At 64.3% G+C, this 17,091-nt stretch overlaps 1 protein-coding gene across 1 annotated transcript in view; it reads left to right on the top strand.

The window, feature by feature from the left end:
* The first annotated feature begins 8,802 nt into the window (after positions 1-8,802).
* Positions 8,803-17,091, top strand: part of MUC5B (mucin 5B, oligomeric mucus/gel-forming) — a 36,406-nt gene continuing 28,117 nt past the window's right edge. The window contains exons 1-18 of the mRNA XM_036221625.1: positions 8,803-8,974; positions 9,799-9,849; positions 10,177-10,438; positions 10,557-10,671; positions 10,785-10,875; positions 11,075-11,181; positions 11,878-12,079; positions 12,510-12,635; positions 12,761-12,878; positions 12,970-13,108; positions 13,300-13,410; positions 13,580-13,649; positions 14,031-14,168; positions 14,468-14,632; positions 14,974-15,068; positions 15,966-16,092; positions 16,295-16,550; positions 17,006-17,061. Coding sequence (XP_036077518.1) covers positions 8,803-8,974; positions 9,799-9,849; positions 10,177-10,438; positions 10,557-10,671; positions 10,785-10,875; positions 11,075-11,181; positions 11,878-12,079; positions 12,510-12,635; positions 12,761-12,878; positions 12,970-13,108; positions 13,300-13,410; positions 13,580-13,649; positions 14,031-14,168; positions 14,468-14,632; positions 14,974-15,068; positions 15,966-16,092; positions 16,295-16,550; positions 17,006-17,061 — 2,401 coding nt within the window. The remainder of the gene's footprint in view (positions 8,975-9,798; positions 9,850-10,176; positions 10,439-10,556; positions 10,672-10,784; positions 10,876-11,074; positions 11,182-11,877; positions 12,080-12,509; positions 12,636-12,760; positions 12,879-12,969; positions 13,109-13,299; positions 13,411-13,579; positions 13,650-14,030; positions 14,169-14,467; positions 14,633-14,973; positions 15,069-15,965; positions 16,093-16,294; positions 16,551-17,005; positions 17,062-17,091) is intronic.

The raw sequence follows: 17,091 nt of genomic DNA, 5'->3' as shown, positions 1-17,091 counted from the left end.
ATTGATAAAATTATCAATATTATACAAAGGGACCTACAGATTTAATGCAAAGTGGTGCTTTGTTTTGTTTTTGCAGAAATAGAAAAATTTACCCTAAAATTTGTATTAAGTCTCAAGGGACATTGAATAGCCAAAACATTCTTGATGAAAAAAGAACAAAGTTAGAGGACTCATACTTCCTGATTTCAAAACTTAGTGCAAAACTACGGTAACCAAAACAGTTTGGGAGGGGCATAAGGCTCAGACATGTGACCGGTGGAACAGGCTGGATGGTGCAGAAATAAGCCCCAGCACTTTCTGTTAATCATTTTCAACAAAGATGCGTAGACCTTTCAATGGGAGAAAGAACAGTCTTCAACAATTGGTGCTGGGGAAACCGGACATCCATGTGCTACAGAGTGAAGTGGATCCTTACGTCACATTGTACATAAAATCATTTCAAAATAGATCAGAGACCTAAATGTAAGAGCTAAAATTTTAAAACTCTCAGGAAAAAAATAGGGGAAAATCTTTGTGATGTTATATTTGGCAATGATTTCTTGGATATGACCCCAAAAGCATGGACAACAAAGGGGGAAAAAAGTGAACAGATAAATTGTATTATTAAAATTAAAACCTTTCATGCATCTAAAGACATTATCGAAGAGTTAAAAGGCAGCCACAGAATGGAGAAAATATTTGCAGACCTGTATCTGATAAGGGATTAATATTCACAATATTAAGAACTCTTAAATCTTAACAATACTAAAAACAAAACGAAACAACCCAACTTAAAAACAGGCAAAGGACCTGATCAGACGTTTCTCCTGAAAAGACATGCAAACTGCCCGTGAAACGCAAGAAACGGGTCTCAACATCAATAGCCATTAAAGAAATGCAAATCGAGGCCACAGTGAGATGCCACTTCACGCCCATCAGGACGGCTATTATTTTCTTTAAAAGGGGGAAAAAAACAGGCGCTGGTGAGGATGCGGACAAACTGGGAACTTTGTGCATTGTTGGTGGAAATGTAAAAGGCTACAGCTGGAGAAATCAGTATGGTGAGTCCTCAAAACGTTAAACAGAATGGCGGCATAATCGAGTGAATCCACTCCTAGGTCCACACCTGAAGGAATTAAAAGCAGGGACTCAACACATACTTGTACCCCATGTTCACACCAGCATGTCACAACAGCGGAAAGGCAGGAGCAGCCTGTGTCCATCAATGGATGATGGACACGCAAAACGTGGTCCATCCACACACACAGTGGGATGTCATTCAGCCTTAAAAAGGAGGGAACTCCCAGACACACACAAGGACGAACACTGTGGGCTCAGTCTTCACACGGCCGAGGCTCCTCGGGGAGGGGGCCACACTCTCACAGCTGGGGTTGAGTGGGGGACGAGCGTGGTCCTTCTCACAGTAAAGCAGCTCCGGGGACAAGGGTGCCCAGGTACAGCGTGACCTGCTTGTCCCCCCACAGCTTTACCCCCAAGCAGAGCTGTCACAGCTGCCTCTCTGCACCCCACATCCTGACGTGGGGTGGAGGTGCTCAGTAACACCTGTCAGTGGGCAGGCTGGGGGTCCAGGGTGCCACCATGGCCGGGCGTGTCCTCCACCTGTTCCTTCTGGACCAGGCTGGTACCTGGGTCTAGCTGGATACATCCTGCATGTGTTCGGGGTAGTGACAAGGCTTGGCCGACCCAAAGCCCAGGGCCGGAGGTGCCTCCCTTCTTGGACCACCCAGCCATGGGCCTGCCTGGCTTGCGGCCCACTGGTCACACCACCGGGCCCCTCAGCTCGCCAGGAGCGTGGGCCCCTCGGGAACAGACCAGGGCTGCCGGGCACCCCGTGGCTCCCACCTCATGCCCACGTCGCCCTCTGGGGAACAGGAGGCAACACACGTAGTGCCCCGTCCCCAGCAGCCCCAGGCGGACTCCAAGCCGATTGAGAGCCAGCCACACCTGTGATGCCCTGGGCTCTGCCTGGTCCTCCTGGACCCTCCGCGGTGGGCAAGGGGGAGCTGGGCAGATAGCCAGCACCTGACAAGTGCATGAGGCACCTGGGAACCGTTGTCCCGGGGTCTGCGGTGTCACGGAGGGGGACGGGGCAGGGTGAGTGGCGAGGGCCTGTCCACCACTCAGGGGCCTGGTGGGGGCGGTCTGCCTCTGGGTTTGTGGTGGGGGTCTTTATCCACGGGTGGGAGCACGTCACCTCTGGACGCTGTGCAGCCCAGCGCGGTTCCCCCGTCCTGGCTGCCCCCGGACTGAATGAGGGCCAGGGCGCACCCAAGGCAAGCAGTTCCCTGGCGCGGCGCCGTGGAGCCCTCCCGGAGCGGCGGGGGGCCCCTTCCCGGCACGTCTCCCCTTCCCGGCCTTTATCTTCTGTTCTCCGCTCCCTCAAGTGTGAAGAGGAAACTCGCTGAGCAAACAGGTCCGGCCGGTGCATCCGGGATGTCTCAACCACTGCGACCCCGGGGCCGACCCAGCCACCGGGGCCTCCCGCCCTCGTCCAGGGTGCTTACTGAGTGCCTACTGTGTGCCAGTGGGGGACCTGACGCGTGGAGCTCGCCTTCTGGGGTGGGGATGCACACACACCTGGGGCCCGATGCAGGTGCCACTGCCCGGTGTTGGGGGCGTGGGACAGCTGCTGGGCTGGTGGGTCCCTCTGAGGGCGTCGGGGCAGGTGCACGGGTATCCGGCCCCCAGGTATACTAGCCTCCAGGCCTGTCCCGCGAGGTTCCCGGCCAGCCCTCCCTAGAGGCCCCTCCAGCTGTGCTCTGCTGCAGTGGGGACAACTGGGCTGGACGTGGAAGAGCTTTGGAGACCCCAGACACCCCAGCCCTGAACTTTTGACCTCGAGAATGACAGTGAGGATGAGGGCAGGAGCAGCGGGTGGCTGGAGCGCTCGCCCCGGGGTCCCGGCAGTGGGCTTGGAGCAGGGTCTGGAGCTGCCCTGCGACCTGCATGTCCCCTGCCCCGCCCAGGGCCCAGGTTTGCGGGCCTGGCAACCCTGCACCCACAGATTGGCCCTCACGGACACAAACCCCGGGGTGCGGCGGCCGTTCCTCGGGACCCCTTCTGTTTATCATGCAAACCGCCCTATAAACTGCCGCCACCCCCTGGAGAGGCTGCTCAGAGGACGGGACCCTATGATTCCTGCCTGGTCCCTCCCAGGGGGCGAGGCACGCGGGGCATTTGCAGGCGCACTCAGGTCTGGGTGAGGGCCCGGGTGCGTTGCTGTGGGCGGGTGAGGCTGCACAGAGGACGTTTTCAGAAGCAGCAGTGACCGGGTATTGGGCACCCCATGACCCATGGCTGTCAAGGCTCCCAGTGTGGGAGACCCTGGTCTCTGAGGTGACCCCCATCAGCCCTGCTGGGGGCACCAGGGAGGCCCTGAGGGGTGCAGGAGTCACGTGAGGGTCAAACAGGATGCCAGGCTGGGGGCCTCTGCCTTGCTAGGGCCACGGTGGGCCTTATTTTCCTTTGAACTTGAACTTGGAAACAGATTAGTCCGGGGACCTGCAAGGGGCACTGGTCCGCATGGGGGGGTCCCAAGGCAGACCAGGTTACCCGCCCTCCACACACGGCCAGCCACGGCCCCAGCTGAGCAGGAGGCTCCAGGGCGCGCGCTCAGGCCTGGCCCTACTGCTCGGGCTGGGGCCAGCGCCTCTGCCCAGCTCCCCCACTGCCACCACCTGACGTCCCCTCCCCGCCTCCCCCCATCTCAGCCTCGGCCGGGCTCCCCAAGGGGCTGGACGGGGAGCAGAGTGTGCAGCTGCTTGCCAACCACTCTCCCCGTTGAGTAGGTGGGCTGCAGTGAGGCGGGACCCCCAGGCAGCCCTGCCTGCAGGGGCTTTGCTGTCTGGAGGGGCCCCAGGCAGGCGGGAGAGGCTGGGGGGCAGGGGTCCTGTCTCTGGGGCCCAGAGCTGAAAATCCTTCCTTGTCCGGCCCCCTTCCTGCTGCGGCCCCTCCCCGAGAGCAAACACACGTGGCCGGAGCGGGGAGAGGACAGTGTGCCTCATGGCCCAGGAGCTGGGCGAGGGCCAAGGCTCCATGCTACATAAGCCCAGGGCCCCCAGGGGAGCGAGCACCCAGCCCCACGCCCTCCTCGCCCGCCCGTGCCAGTCCCCAGGATGGGCACCCCGAGCGGGTGCCAGCTGCTGGTGTGGGCGCTCCTGGCCCTGCTCTCACTGCAGAAGGCAGGTAAGGCCGGGGCCCGCTCCACCTTCGCCCTCCGCGGGCTGCTCACCTGCCGAGAACGGATGGCGGGACCCCGGCCCATTTGTCCAGGAGAAGCTGGGGCCCCTAAGGATGGGTGAAGGGGCCAGGCTGGGGATCACTTGTTCCCAGCTCTGGCGTCTTCTCCACTCTACCCTCCATGGCCAGCCTGGGGTGACAGCCACCAGGGAGCCCCATGGCGGCTCTGAAGCGGGGTGCATGCGGCAGACAGGTGACCCAGCCGCAGGGAGCCGCACCTGAACCCGCTGCGCCTCACGCCACACCTGCTGCACAGTCCTTCTCAGCCCGCCACTCCCTGTCTGTGGTCCCTGGGCCCTGGCGGCATCTCCGGAAGCACCACGAGCCTAATACTCACTGTTCACAAAAACCACGTGGTCCCGGGGGCTGTCTGGGCAACACCGTCCCTAGTCGTTCCCACCCGCCCCTGCCGTGCTCGGCTCCTGCGGCCTGTCCTCACCGCGCCTCGCCCCGAGCGCGGGGTCCGGGCCGGCGGGCACGAGCCCAGTGCAAGGTGGCGGGCAGCGCAGGGGTGCGGCCATCTCCCGGAGCACCCGCCCCAAGTCCCCTTTCCCGGGAGTGAGCAGCGCTGGGAGGTGACAGGGGTCCTTTCCTAGAGCAGCTCCCAGTGGGGCCCCGGGACAGCCACGTCCCCGCTCAGCCGGATCCTCCAGGCGCCCTGGCCACGCCGGCTCAGGCACGTGGTCTCCCACGCCGCCCTCTTCTTGGGGGCAAACCCCTTGGGCGCAGAAGCACTGTGACGGGTGGGGTCCCCCCGGGTAGGTGAGGATGGGTCCCTTGTTGGAGGGGTCTCACGCCAGGGAGATGTGACCCAGTGTGCTATCAGACGGGCATTGGTGGTGGCATTTCTCCGGAGCGCGGTGGAGGCCCAGGCTCACTGTGCTGGTCCCTCAGCCCGTGGGTGGCCCTGCATGGAGCTGGCCTCGTGGGAATCCGGCCTGGGATCCAAAGGAGGGGATGCCATTTGACCTACGTCCAGTCTCCTCGACATGGAGTGGGAGGGGCCTTAGGTCTGGGGTCACGGAGGACGGAGGGGGCGGCTGGAGGGGAAGGGTGACTGCAGGGCAGTCCGCGGGGCTTCCAAGTGTCCTCGGCCTGGAGGGGAAGTCTGACAGGAAGTCTGACAAGAAGTCTGACAGGAAGTGGCCTGAGGTGAGGTTTCAGCATGGCCTGGCAGGGGAGTCTGACAGGAAATGGCCTGTGGTGACCGCCGCAGCATGGCCTGGTGGGGAAGTCTGACAGGAAGTGGTCTGCAGTGACTGCCGCAGCATGGCCTGGCAGGGAAGTCTGACAGGTTCACCATAGCATGGCCTTGTGGGGAAAATCTGGCAGAAAGCGGCTTGAGGTGATTGCTGCAACATGGCCTGGGAGAAAAGTCTGACAGGAAGCGGCCTGAGGTGAGGTTTCAGCATGGCCTGGCAGGGAAGTCTGACAGGGTCACCACAGCATGGCCTGGTGGGGAAGTCTGACAGGAAGTCTGACAGGAAGTGGCCTGAGGTGACCGCTGCAGCATGGCCTGGAGGGGAAGTCTGACAGGAAGTCTGACAGGGAGTCTGACAAGAAGTCTGACAGGAAGTGGTCCGCGGTGACTGCCGCAGCATGGCCTGGTGGGGAAGTCTGACAGGAAGTGTCCTGAGGTGACCGCTGCAGCATGGCCTGGTGGGGAAGTCTGACAGGAAGTGTCCTGCGGTGACTGCTGCAGCATGGCCTGGTGGGGAAGTCTGACAGGAAGTGTCCTGCGGTGACTGCCGCAGCATGGCCTGGTGGGGAAGTCTGACAGGAAGTGTCCTGCGGTGACTGCCGCAGCATGGCCTGGTGGAGAAGTCTGACAGGAAGTCTGACAGGAAGCGTCCTGAGGTGACAGCCGCAGCATGGCCTGGTGGGGAAGTCTGACAGGAAGTCTGACAGGAAGTGGCCCGTGGTAACTGACACAGCATGGCCTGGTGGGGAAGTCTGACAGGAAGTCTGACAGGAACCATCCTGAGGTGACAGCCGCAGCATGGCCTGGTGGGGAAGTCTGACAGGAAGCGTCCTGAGGTGACCACCGCAGCATGGCCTGGTGCGGAAGTCTGACAAGAAGTCTGACAAGAAGTCTGACAGGAAGTGGCCCGCGGTGACTGCCGCACCATGGCCTGGTGGGGAAGTCTGACAGGAAGTCTGACAGGAAGCATCCTGAGGTGACTGCCGCAGTATGGCCTGGTGGGGAAGTCTGACAGGAAGTCTGACAGGAAGTGGCCCGCGGTGACTGCCACAGCATGGCCTGGTGGGGAAGTCTGACAGGAAGTCTGACAAGAAGTTTGACAGGAAGTGGCCTGTGGTGACTGACGCAGCATGACCTGGTGGGGAAGTCTGACAGGAAGTCTGACAAGAAGTTTGACAGGAAGTGGCCTGTGGTGACTGACGCAGCATGGCCTGGTGGAGAAGTCTGACAGGTTCACCATAGCATGGCCCTGTGGGGAAAATCTGGCAGAAAGCGGCTTGAGGTGATTGCTACAACATGGCCTGGCAGAGAAGTCTGACAGGAAGCGTCCTGAGGTGACCACCGCAGCATGGCCTGGTGGGGAAGTCTGACAGGAAGTCTGACAGGAAGTGGCCCGCGGTGACTGCCACAGCATGGCCTGGTGGGGAAGTCTGACAGGAAGTCTGACAAGAAGTCTGACAGGAAGTGGCCTGTGGTGACTGACGCAGCATGGCCTGGTGGGGAAGTCTGACAGGAAGTCTGACAGGAAGTCTGACAGGGAGCGGTCTGCAGTGATGCTTCAGCATGGCCTGGCAGGGAAGTCTGACAGGGTCCACAGCATGACCTGGTGGGGAAAATCTTGGAGAAAGCAGCCTGAGGTGACCACTGCAGCATAGCCTGGCAGGGAAGTGTGACAGGAAGTCTGACAGGAAGCGGCCTGAGGTGACCGCCATAACATGGCCTAGAGGAGAAGTCTGATAGGAAGCAATCTGAGGTGATCGCCGCAGCATGGCCTGGTGGGGAAGTCTGGCAGGAAGCATCCTGAGGTGACTGCCGCAGCATGGCCTGGTGGGAAAGTCTGACAGGAAGTCTGACAGGAGGTGTCCTGAGGTGACTGCCGCAGCATGGCCTGGTGGCGAAGTCTGACAGGAAGTCTGACAGGAAGAGTCCTGAGGTGACTGCCGCAGCATGGCCTGGTGGGGAAGTCTGACAGGAAGTCTGACAAGAAGTCTGACAGGAAGTGGCCTGTGGTGACTGACGCAGCATGGCCTGGTGGGGAAGTCTGACAGGAAGCATCCTGAGGTGACTGCCGCAGCATGGCCTGGTGGGGAAGTCTGACAGGAAGTCTGACAAGAAGTTTGACAGGAAGTGGCCTGTGGTGACTGACGCAGCATGGCCTGGTGGAGAAGTCTGACAGGTTCACCATAGCATGGCCCTGTGGGGAAAATCTGGCAGAAAGCGGCTTGAGGTGATTGCTACAACATGGCCTGGCAGAGAAGTCTGACAGGAAGCGGCCTGAGGTGAGGTTTCAGCATGGCCTGGCAGGGAAGTCTGACAGGGTCCACAGCATGACCTGGTGGGGAAAATCTGGCAGAAAGCAGCCTGAGGTGACCGCCGCAGCATAGCCTGGCAGGGAAGTCTGACAGGAAGTGGCCCGTGGTGACCACTGCAGCATGGCCTGATGAGGAAGTCTGACAGGAAGTGGTCTGCAGTGATGCTTCAGCATGGTCTGGCAGGGAAGTCTGACAGGGTCCACAGCATGACCTGGTGGGGAAAATCTGGCAGAAAGCAGCCTGAGGTGACCGCTGCAGCATAGCCTGGCAGGGAAGTCTGACAGGGTCCACAGCATGACCTGGTGGGGAAAATCTGGCAGAAAGCAGCCTGAGGTGACCGCTGCAGCATAGCCTGGCAGGGAAGTCTGACAGGGTCACCACAGCATGGCTTGACACCCCTTGCCCTCCGGCTGCATGGGGACAGCGGGGCTCTGCCGCCACTCCCCACGGGGTGCAGTGGGCTGAGTGTGGGGCTCTCGGCAGACCGAGGAAGGAGCCCTGGGCCGGGTAAAGGGGGCGCCCTAGCCGGAGCCCGGCTGAGAGGGGCTGCGGGGCTCGGTCCTGTCCACCAAGGCAGCGAGGAGGCATGTGGCTCAGCCCTGGTCAGGCTGACAGGGCGGAGGGGGGTGCCCTGCCTGGGGTGGTGGACACACAGGTGACCTTGGTTGTCCCAGGAGTAGGGCTCCCAGGCCCCCCACCTGCCGTGATTGTTGGCTCCAGCGCGGAGCTGGCTCTGGTCTTGGGTTTCTGCTAAGTCACGCCGGAAGCTTCCCCAACAAAGCTGGTCTTTGTCCTTCCCTGAGGGATGTGGGATGGGGCCGAACCCTCTCCCTGAGGTGGCCGGGGTCAATGGGGCCAACGCCTTTTCCTGATTCCATTTGCCTGCCCTGTCACGGCAAGATGAGGGATGAGGCACCACCCTGAATTCGTAGCCCAGGAGGGTAGGGGTCAGCACAAGGCCACTGAAGAGCGGCAGGCCCTGCTGGAACCTTCCACCCTGCGAGGGCTTGGTTTCTGTCACACTGAGCGACGGGAGGCCAGGGCCTCTTCATGGGGCTGCCACCTTACTTCACGGAGAGCTGCCACTGGGGCCCCATACAGCTGCCAGACGTGTCTGGTTTTTTCCCGACTCCCACCCCTGTCCCCGCAGAGACCCAGGGCAGCACGGAGCCGAGCCTCGCCAGCACGGAGGCCGCGGCGAACAGTCGGAGGGCGGACACAGGTATGTGGCCCCAGACCTGGGCGGTGGGGCTCCCGAAGCAGGCAGAAGGGGCTGGCAGGAGTAGGGAGGGACCCCTTTCCACATCAGCCATGTGTCACGTAGAGACCCTGCTCATATCCCATCTTCCCAGGGGAAGGGACAGCAGTGGGGGCGGGGGGGACCAAGCAAACAAAGACACAGAGCAGAGGCTCAGACGCTCACGTACGCACACAGCGTACACACGCGCATGCGTTCGCACTCATGTACTCACACAGTGTGCACACACGCGCACTCACACCGTGTACACTCGCACACTCACGCTTACACGCGCGCGCACACACGCACACATGTGCACACTCACTGTGAGTAAACACACACGATGTGCACACACAAGTTCAAGCATGTACACTCACAGACTGTGTGCACACCCTAATATGCTCATACTCTGTACACACACATTCACACATGTACTCACACTCACACATGCACACTGCGCACACATTCACACATGCATGCACATGCTGTATACATACATTTCACACATATGCACACATAGTATGCACTCACAGGGACATAAATGCACATGTATATGCTCTCACACTCACACATGTTCACACACATGCACGCTCAAGGTAACACACTCACAGAAAGACCCACAGAAAAAGTGTGTCTTGTGCAGATCCAAGGAACCAGCAGGTGACAGTCATTAGTCCTGGGTCCCCTGGGCTGTTTGAGGGTCGGCCTGAGACTCCTATTACCTCAGGGTGGCAGGGAGGAGGGTGGCGTCTCAGGAAGGGCTGTGGCTGCCTGGCCATGTCCCGGGTGTGACCCACCCTCCCCCGCAGCCCAGCGTGTGACCTTCATCCCACCTGTTGCCACCTACCCCACCATGAGCAGTAAGTGGACAGAGCCCACTGCCGATGGGACTGGGTGTTTGCCAGCCCTGGGTGGGGAGTCACCGATGTCTGGGTAAACCTGGGACAGGCTGGGCCCGGCTGGGAGCCTTCCCTGTAGACGGCCCTCCCGGGGCTGCCCCGGGCTGCTGGCAGGGCGTCAGGGGCCCATGGAGTGTCAGCGCTGAGGGGAGCAAGGCGGGCGAAGTGACTAGAGTGTCACCCCCTTGGTGGCCCCACTCCCAAGCCGGTCCCTCCCCCTGGGAAGGCTGCCCGGGGCTGGGTGCGGGCAGCGGCGCTGGCGGGGGGCCTACCACGCTCTCCCCGCAGCCTCGAACGCGGCCCACAACGGGCGCGTGTGCAGCACCTGGGGCGACTCCCACTACAAGACCTTCGACGGCGACGTCTTCCGCTTCCCCGGCCGCTGCAACTACGTCTTCTCCGCGCACTGCGGCGCCGCCTACGAGGACTTCAACATCCAGCTGCGCCGCGGCCTGGCCGGCTCCAGGCCCACCATCACCCACATCGTCCTCAAGAGCCAGGGGCTGGTCCTGGAGGTCTCCAACGGCTCCGTCCTCATTGACGGGCGGCGGTGAGCCCGGCGTGGCGGGGAAGGGCAGGGGCTCGGGTAGGTCGGGGGTCAGAGCTGCGGGGAGGGTGCTGGACGCTGCCTGAGCCACAGCCGTGGAGGACCGGAACTCTCGCCCCAGGGAGGAGCTGCCCTACAGCCGGGCCGGGCTCCTGGTGGAGCAGAGCAGCGACTACACAAAGGTCAACGTCCGGCTGATGCTGACCTTCATGTGGAACGGAGAGGACAGCGCCCTGGTGAGATGCACGCCCACGCCCCAGCTCAGGGAGCCCCCGCGGCTGGGCTGGGGGGCTGGCACGATGGCCCGCCCGTCCTGCAGAGGCCACAGGTGTCCCTCTCCTACCCCCAGCTGGAGCTGGACCCCAAGTACGCCAACCAGACGTGCGGTCTCTGCGGAGACTTCAACGGGCTCCGGGCTGTCAACGAGTTCTACGCCCACAGTGAGTGCCCGGCGTCAGGGATGACTGGCGGCCCGCCCAGGCGGGACAGTCCCAGGGAGGCTGTGGGGAGGGGCTCAGCCGGGCACCTGTCGGAGAGCTCGGCGGGGGCCCTGGGCGGTCAGGGTGCCCTAGCAGCCTCCCCTGCACTGCCCCCCAGAACCCCTCTGTGTCCGTGACATGGAGTGCCTCCTCTCCCCAGACGCCAGGCTGACCCCTTTACAGTTTGGGAACCTGCAGAAGCTGGACGGGCCCACGGAACAGTGCCAGGACCCCCCGCCTGCCCCAGCCGACAACTGCACAGACAGGGTGAGCGCCTCCCCAGGGGTCCGGCCTGCCTGCAGCCCCCGCGGCGCAGGGCGTGAGGACAGCTGGAAGGTGGGGTGCCGTGTGCCCAGGAGGGCACCCCCTGGACCCACACACTAGTCCCACTGCACCCATCATACGGGCGACACACGTGCGAGCACATGTGCCTTGGGCTGTGTGTGCCCATCTGCACGTGCAAATGAACACGTCCCCCACAGTGCCACCAAGAATGGGGCACCCAGGGTGGGAAGCCCCTCCAATGAGCTGGGGGACCCCTGCCTTTGGAAGTGGCCTGAAAGCTCCAGGACCCCCTAAAACCAGCAGAAACCCCAAGCCAGCTGGTGGTGTGGCTGGGGCAGGAGGACGTTCATCAGCAGGCCCCTCCCCTGTCTGGGCAGCCTCCAGGGGTGAGTGGGCACCTTTCCTGGGTGCCCCACAGTGTGTCCTGGAGCCCCGGGCGGGCAGGGCGTCCAGGGTCGTGGGTCACTCCCAGAGCTACACACCACTCCGCCCGCTGCAGTGGTAGGTTCCAGGGGGGAGTAGAAGGGTGGATGGGGGGGAGGGATGGACAGACGGACGGGTGCTGGATAGAACCGCAGGGGAAGAAGGGGGCACCCTAGCCTGGGTGACGGCTGCAGGCTGGGGTCCCCGACAACCCTGCACTTGCGGCAGAGTGTGCCCAACCTCTGTCACCCCCAGGACGGCATCTGCCACCGCACCCTGCTGGGCGCGGCCTTCGCTCAGTGCAGCCGCCTGGTGGATGCCGGTGCGTACGTGGCCGCCTGTGTCCAGGACCTGTGCCGTTGCCCCAGCTGCCCGTGCGCCACCTTTGCTGAATACTCCCGCCAGTGTGCCCACGCAGGGGGCCAGCCGCAGAACTGGAGGGGCCCCGACTTCTGCCGTGAGTGTCCCACTGGGGCCTGGGCTGGGGCGCACTGAAGCCAGCCCTGAGTCCCTGGGGAGGGGCCGAGGGCCGAGAGCCCTGGGGGGACACAAGTGTCTGGCGGGGGACACGGCAGGTGCAGCCCCCCAGGGCCGACAGTGAGAGGATGGGCAGGGGAGCAGTTTGGAGTATACAGGGCCTAGGGGCTGGGGCCCGGGGTGGGCCTGGCCCAGGCACAGTGAGCTAAGCACCCCAGAGCTCAGGAGGCACTAGGCCACGCCCCCTCCCTCCTAACCCAGGGGACAGTGGGGCCAGGACGAGCAGGCCTCGGCTTCTGGGACCAGGGCCTCCCAGGCCCAGCTGTGGCTCTCTGTTGGTGGCACACGGGAGGTGGGAGTACAGGCGGCCTCTCTGCTTCCCGGGGCCAAGCACTGTCCCCTCCCTGCAGCCCGGACGTGCCCCCTCAACCTGCAGCACCAGGAGTGTGGCTCCCCGTGTGCCGACACCTGCTCCAACCCCGAGCGGTCCCAGCTCTGTGAGGACCACTGTGTGGACGGCTGCTTCTGCCCCCCAGGCAAGTCCTCCTGGCCTCTGGGGACTGTCCGCGACCCGGGCCCTTCGCCCCCCTCCCCGTGGCTGCCTCCGGTCACGGCGCGCCCAATGCCCAGCCTCGGCCTCGCTGACCTGCTCACCCCCCAGGCACGGTGCTGGACGACATCACGAACACCGGCTGCCTGCCCCTGCCGCAGTGCCCCTGCGCCCACGGCGGCCGCGCCTACGCCCCGGGGGCCTCCTTTAGCACCCCCTGCAGCTCCTGGTAGGCCCGTGGCCCTGCCCTGCCTGGGGGGAGGGGCAGGTGTGGCCTGCCTCCCCCCTCACCTCTCCCCTCTGCTCACGGCTCCCCCCAGCACCTGTTCTGGGGGGCTGTGGCAGTGCCAGGACCTCCCGTGCCCAGGCACCTGCTCCGTCCAGGGCGGGTCCCACATCTCCACCTACGACGAGAAACTCTATGACCTGCATGGGGACTGCAGCTACGTCCTATCCAAGGTGTGGCCCTCAGCCTGCCTCCGTCCCCGGGTGGCGTCCAGTGGTGGACACCAGGGCAGGCCCCATCCCGAGAGGGAAGCCCCTGGCCTCACACTCACGGGGCCGAGACGAGCTGCCTGGAGGCGACCGTCCGCCTCCGCCCTGACCGGCACGGGGTGCCACACACTCAGCCCTCCCTGCTTTGCCTTCAGAGATGCGTGGACAACGGCCTCACCGTGCTGGCCGAGCTGCGCAAGTGCGGCCTGACGGACAGTGAGAACTGCCTCAAGGCGGTGACGCTGAGCATGGGCGGTGGGGCCACGGTGAGGGTCCCGCCGGCTGCGAGAGCGGGTGGCGGCCGGGGACTCGGGAGGGCGCGATGGGGACCGGTGGGGGGGGGCGGAGCCGGGATGCGGGCCCGGGTGGCCGGCCTCCAGGCTGCCCCGCGGCCACAGCGCATCCCACCCTGAGGCCAGCCCCCCTCCCTGCCAGACCGTCCGGATCCAGGCCAACGGCGGCGTGCTCATAAACTCCATCTACACCCAGCTGCCCGTGTCAGCAGGTACGCGGCCCTGGGACAGCCGGCCACCTCCGGCGGGCCCGCAGGGAGCCTGCAGGGACCCTCGCCAGTTCTCATGGCCTTGGGCAGCTCCAGAACACTCTGGGGCTGGCTCGCCACGGGCAGAGTGCAGAGTCGGTGGTCCTGCCTGTGGCCGCTGTCGGTACCTGGCGTTGAACACGCTCGGCACCTGAATTCTTGGGGCATCAGTGGTGAAGACTCTGCTCCCAGGCTCCCGTGGGGTGGTTGGGGTCTACCAGCCGCCTGTCCGAGCCCCTCCCCAGTTCCCAGGTCATCCCGGGAGCACGGGGGCTCAGGTGCCGAGGGTCAGTGTGGCCAGGCCCGGCCTCCAGCCACCACTGAGCATGCCCCCACCCCCCACAGCCAACATCACCATGTTCAGGCCCTCGACCTTCTTCATCCTGGTGCAGACGGGCCTCGGGCTGCAGCTGGAGGTGCAGCTGGTGCCCCTCATGCAGGTGGTCCTCAGGCTGGACCCCGCCCACCGAGGCCAGATGTGCGGTGAGGCTCGGCGGCTGCGGGGACAGCGTGGGGGGCTGCAAGTGAGGGATGGGCAGAGTGTGGCAGGAGATGGGGTCAGGGAGGGAGGGAGGGCTCACAGGGCACCGGAGGGCTGACCACATGGGGGAGGTGGCCTGGGAGGGAGCCTCGCAGCCGTCACTCAGGCCCTGTACAGGTGCAGGCCCCTCCAGTTTATCTGTAGATGGTTCAGGAACCAGAGTGCCAGGGTGGGGGGGGGGCACAGGGGCCCAGGAGCAGGTCTGGCCTGGACAACCTGGTGACCCCCACCCCTGGCCCAGGTCTCTGCGGGAACTTCAACCAGAACCAGGCCGACGACCTGCGGGCCCTCAGCGGCGTGGTGGAGGGCACAGCGGCCGCCTTCGCCAACACCTGGAAGACGCAGGCCGCCTGCCCCAACGTCAAGAACATCTTCGAGGACCCCTGCTCCCTCAGCGTGGAGAACGGTACCCTCCCCGGGGCCCGGGCACCACTGCCGGTCACACAGGACGCCTCCCGTGCTGCCCGGCGGCAGGGCGGGTGGCGCTGGGGGCCCCATTCCCGAGGTGTGGGTGAAGGCAGCAGGGTCTGGGGGCGAGCAGGGCAGGGCGCTGGCACCCCTCCTCCGGGAAGGGCATCCTGCTGTCCTGTAAGCAGCGCCCACACAGCAGCGGGGTGAGCCCCGAGTCCCGCTCAGTTCGCCAGGGCCGAGGGCGCCCTCGGGGCTGTGCGGAGCGGAGGCCGCGGGCGGGGGGGCGGGGGGGGCGGCGAGCAGCGTGGGGACCGCTGCCCCTCTCTGCCCTTCCAGAGAACTACGCCCAGCACTGGTGCTCGCTGCTGACCAGCCCGGCCGGCGCCTTCTCGCCCTGCCACTCTGTTGTCAACCCCGCGCCCTTCCACTCGGTGAGACCCCTGGCCCGCCATGGATCTCCGGGCCCTGCATGCGATGGGGTGCTGGAGCAGGGCCTGCCCCGCCTGGAGCTGTCTCCCCAAACCTCCCTTTTGGGATTTCCTCTGCCAAGGGCCGAGCTCCGTGAAGGCTCCAGGGGAGGGTCCTTCCTGCCTCTCCCAGCTTCTGGGGCTTCAGGCCTCCCTGGGCCGTGGCCACGTCACCCCGGTCTCAGCCTCCGGTGTCACGTGGCCCATCCTCAGCCCTGTGTCTGTGTGCAAGTCTCTTCCTATAAGGGCGCCGTCGTGTTGGGTCAGACCGCCCGCGTGACCTCATCCTAACTAGTCACGGCTGCAAGGACCCTATTTGCAGTGAGGCCACTTGTATAGGCCCAGGGGTTGTCTTTTTGGGGAACACAACTCACACCCCCAGACTAGTTTGGGGCAGATGTGGGGGAGCTGGAAGCCTGTGTGCTGTTAGTGGGGACGGAGCCCCTGTGGAGGACGGCAGGGCAGTTCCTCCAAAACTTACCCACGACCGCTGGCCCCCAGGCCACTTTCATGTCAGCTTCGAGTCAGACAGCACCCGTGACCCCACCCCCAGGGGTGTCTGTGCAGGAGACAGGCCCACCCTGCCCGGCTCCCTCCCTGCCGTCACCCACACCCCCCCGAGGCGGATCTGTCTGGCATCCAAGCTGGACCTGCCCTGGTCCTGCAGAGACCCCTCCCCAGACCCTGAGCTCAGCTCGGCTGCGTGCTTCCTGCTGGGACCCCGGCCCAGCCTGTCCCATCACTGGGTGGCCTTCCACGAAGCTGGGGGGACCCAGCTCAGGCGAAGGTCCCAGAAGAATGAACAGGGAGAGAAGGGGTGCTGGGGGGGGTCCCTGACACCCTGACGCCCGCCGTCCCCAGAACTGCCTGTTCGACACGTGCAACTGCGAGCGGAGCGAGGAGTGCCTGTGCGCCGCCCTGTCCTCCTACGCGCGCGCCTGCGCGGCCCAGGGCGTGCTGCTCCGCGGCTGGCGGGACGGCGTCTGCGGTGAGCGCGGGCCGGGCGGGGCTCCCGGGGCCCAGGGCAGCACCCCCCCCTCCCCCGCGACATTGTCAGCTGTGACAGCCCGGGCTTCCTCTGGGGCGGGCTGGCGCGTGGGGCGCTGAGCGGGCGTTAGACGCGGCTCAGATGCGGTAAGGGAGCCGGGCAGGCACCACGTCACTGACCTGAGGGCCACCCCGTCCCTCAGCCAAGTACATGAGCAGCTGCCCCGAGTCCCAGGTGTACACCTACGTGGTGGACCGGTGCCAGCCCACCTGCCGCGCCCTGAGCCAGGCCGATGTCACCTGCGCCGTCCCCTTCGTGCCCGTGGACGGCTGCACCTGCCCCAACGGCACCTTCCTGAATGACGCCGGCACCTGCGTGTCCGCGGAGGCCTGTCCCTGCTACTTCCGCGGCTCGGTCGTGGCCCCTGGGGAGGTGCTGCACGACAACGGCATGGTGTGGTAAGGGCCGGCTGGGTGAGTCCCCGGCTGTCAACGTCCCCCCCCTCCCCGGGCCAGCGGGGGCCACCACCCACCTGTGCCTCCCCGGAGGATTCTGAAACACAAAGCGGCCTCCTGGGGGGAAGTCCCCAGCCATCCCTCAGGCCCTCTGTAAAGACAGACCTGTAGGTAGGCCCCCGAGGGGGTTCTGAGGGTGGGGCCCACAGTGGGTGCCACGGGGCCAGCCCCAGGCGCCGGCCCCGCCCTCTGTACCCCGTCTGGCTGCCTCCCCACACCTTCGTGTGTGTCCTGGAGCGCTTTTGTGGGGTTGGGGGCCTTTGCTGCGAACCCCTGAGCAGGCGCCGTCCTCAACTTGAGGGACCAGGCCTGGGAGCCCATGTGCTCGCCCAGCTGGGGCCCAGGCCGGTCTGTGGGGCAGCGGGCAACTGCCCAGACTGGCCGTCCGTCTCTCGTAGCTCATGTGCGCGTGGGAAGCTGAACTGCTTGGGAGCCACTGAGCAGACAAGCTCAGGTACTGCGGCCCGTCTTGCCAGCCAGCCGC

Source organism: Rousettus aegyptiacus, unplaced genomic scaffold (genome assembly GCF_014176215.1).
Source record: "Rousettus aegyptiacus isolate mRouAeg1 unplaced genomic scaffold, mRouAeg1.p scaffold_m13_p_5, whole genome shotgun sequence".
Taxonomy (NCBI): domain Eukaryota; kingdom Metazoa; phylum Chordata; class Mammalia; order Chiroptera; family Pteropodidae; genus Rousettus; species Rousettus aegyptiacus.
This window is presented reverse-complemented; position numbering and strand designations above follow the sequence as displayed.